We start from the raw sequence: 3,128 nt of genomic DNA, 5'->3' as shown, positions 1-3,128 counted from the left end.
TGAACCATGGGGGTTTTGACAGGCAGGCTATAGCTAAAAATTACAAAAATAAGCTAGTTTTCCAAATATTTTCACTAAGCAACACGTTACCTTGGATATTTGGGTTTGGGTATCAAAATACACCAGAGAATGTTGCAAAAAATTGCACACAACTTTTGTGTGAGCTGAGTACGAGACACTCCAGACAGGATTGCTGTGAAGCAACTTCTATTTTGGGCCTTAACCTTAACTGTGTTCCCTTTAGCAATCGTTTTGCTTCTAAACACCATCCTCTTCCCACACAAGTGCTTGGGCTGACATGGTACAGGCACTTACACGTCCGTGCTTACAGATGTAATCAAATAATTCCCCGCCAGACACGTATTCCATAACCATGAAGAAGTCTGTTGGTGTGCTGATGACCTGGTACCTTCAAAAACACAAGTGGATTTAGAAAAAATATGTAATTAAGAAGAACAGGGAAATGATTTCAAATAGATTATTAATTTCACATCGATGCTTAAAATAAGCATTTGTTTGGATCTTGCTCTTATAATTGCTTCTCTTATTCCCAGTATAATCTTTCACTTGTCTGTGAAAGAATCTCCTTTACAGACCCATGGTTTTCCTTCAACCTTCTAAATAATTCTCTATAATCTCTGCCAGACAATCTTAGCACAGTTAGGACTGTCCTGACTTTCAAATTTCCATTTTGGCTATGATCTGCAACAACAGCTTTAGAAATGAAGGCTCTGTTAGCTGGGGGCAAGGAGTGGGTACATCTGGTTTCCCTCACATCAGGGATAAAGAACATAAGGAAGAGCTCTAGGCACTTGAGGGAGTTTCTTTTGGACAGGTACAGAAACAAAGATTCACCCCCCAAAACACTATTTTTCAAATATTAAATATCTCTATATTATAGAATGGGGAGGAAAAATCCCAGTGTATCACCCTAGGGTTGCAAATTTATTCTCCATTTTCATTCAAAATGATCCCTGAGGGCTGCAAGGGCATTTCAGTGTCCCAGCTGGAATAAACTGCCAGTGATCAGCCGAGGTCAATGCAGCCCCAGGAATTCATAGCAGCACCAGCTGAGACCTCCTTCTCTTTTATTCAGATTCATTGTTTTATTGTTTGCATCTTTTTTTATTTTTCCTACAGATGAATTTCATGAATTTTTACAGCTGGGTTTTAATTTGAAACACAGAGATTTCAAATAACTTTCAGCGATCGGCAAATGAACAAGTGATAGTTCCGTAAAGTTCAACATGATCAACCTCATGTGTTTCTGAAGAGCTTTGGACCCAGACATCTAAGTTGCTGTTAATTGCCCCAATATTCCTTTTATATACATGTAAAAAGTTATTGACAGAGGAGATATATGTGCCACAGTCTCCTCCTCACCTATTTATCACCATATTTTATGACTGCAGTATGACCATAGGACACTGATATTGTCAAGCTGGGTTTAATTTTTATTGCTTTGACAAATGTGTGAACAGGACTTAACTTGCAGGATGCTGGATACACAGCTGAGGAGTCTTGCTGGCTTTTTCATGAAATAATACCAATCTGTTCTCCAATAAATCCATGGAACTGTGAAGTTACTCTAAAGTCAACAGTTGCTGCATGGTTAGTTATTTAACTGTAGAGAGAATTTGTTTTCCCTTGCTTCTAAGTCCCAGGTATTTGCTATATCTCATGCCAGTTTTAAGGCTGACCTAAATGTCAACTTATCCTTGCAGTTACCATTCAACAGCTTTCTTTTATAGAAATGCCAAAGATATTATCGAGTGCCTCATTAATGTGGACTGGCTGCACAAACTAGGGATTGAGAAGGAATCCCAGAGGCTGGAGTGCAGGTGCTGATTTACAACTTAAACTCAGGTTCATCAAAGTGGCAATTTTGAAAACTTCTGTCTGAATAATAAATTTTTTTTTAAATGTTCTTTTAAGGTCTGGATAATCAGTCCATTAAAACATAAATCCTATTGACTGGAAGCCAAAGCTCACTCGACAAGCCTGACCATGCTGCAACTCACAGAATCACAGAATAGTTTGGGTTGGAAGAGACATTAAAGACCATCTAGTCCCCCCTCTCTGCCATGGGCAGAGACACCTTCCACTAGACTAGGTTGCTCCAACCCCCATCCAACCTGGCCTTGAACACTTCCAGGGATGGAGCAGCCACAGCTTCTCCGGACAACCTGTTCCAGTGCATTGTTCTAACATGCAAAAACCTGACCAAAACCATTTTTTACTACTCTCAGTCATCTCCTGAAACCAAGACAACTGTGTATGGGAGGTCTTTGCAGACAGAGGAGTAAGCTGAACATGTGGCAGAAAGGGTACTTACAATTTGATAATGTGAGGGTGCCGAAAGAGCTTAAGGTTTTGAATTTCTCGTTTAATCTTCCCAACCACATCCAGGCTGCGGATTTTCTGCCTGTTCAGTATTTTTACTGCTACTTTGTGCCCTGTCAGCTGGTGTTCGCCAACTATGAGAAAGAGAGCATTGCAAAGTCACTAAACAGTGCAGCAATATTCACACAAGCAGTTTAGGACACTGTGATTTATAAGCAAAAAGCCACTCCTGAACGGGGAAAAAAGCAAAAGCTGAGGGGGTGAAATATTTTAAAACTGGTTTTTGTCTCTTCACTTTATTGTTTTCCCAGTGGAGTCATGGAAGACAGAATAGAGGGGACTTATCTGCCAAAACCACTCAAGTAAATAAAACAGAGTGAGTTACTGGAGGAGGTCATACCCCAAGCTAATTTGCAAGGATTTATAGCACGTAAAAGCTAGATTAATCAGAAACAGATACATTTAAATGGCAGAGGAGAATCTCCACCGTAACACACTGCTTGACTAAATCCCTAATAAACCCAGTCTTAAAACTAGACCATGGCACTTCTTTTTTAAAAAATGATAGAGGGATTTTCCCTGCCCAAAATAGGACTGCAGGATTTGCATTACTAAAATGAATTTCTATTTTTACTTCCTCAAGCGTGCTTCTTGGTTTGATGACAAGCTACAGGAACGCTGCTGGACTGCAGGAGCAAATTCTGCTCATAGGAAAGATGCAGACTTCAGTACGGGGTTTTATAAAATGCACTTAGGGCACTGAGATGCTGATGCTTATTTTCTGT

General features: G+C 39.9%; 1 protein-coding gene across 1 annotated transcript in view; it reads right to left on the bottom strand.

Annotated features, from left to right (window-relative positions):
• PRKAA2 (protein kinase, AMP-activated, alpha 2 catalytic subunit) overlaps positions 1 to 2,477 on the bottom strand; it is a gene marked incomplete at its 5' end in the record, with an annotated part of 11,526 nt that extends 9,049 nt beyond the window's left edge. Inside the window, 2 exon segments of the mRNA XM_009079914.1 lie at positions 316 to 409; positions 2,336 to 2,477. Coding sequence (XP_009078162.1) covers positions 316 to 409; positions 2,336 to 2,477 — 236 coding nt within the window.
• Between the last annotated feature and the right edge of the window lie 651 nt (positions 2,478 to 3,128).

Source organism: Acanthisitta chloris, unplaced genomic scaffold (assembly GCF_000695815.1).
Source record: "Acanthisitta chloris isolate BGI_N310 unplaced genomic scaffold, ASM69581v1 scaffold29348, whole genome shotgun sequence".
Taxonomy (NCBI): Eukaryota; Metazoa; Chordata; class Aves; order Passeriformes; family Acanthisittidae; genus Acanthisitta; species Acanthisitta chloris.
The sequence above is the reverse complement of the archived record's forward strand: the minus strand, read 5'-3'. Positions and strand labels throughout refer to the sequence as shown.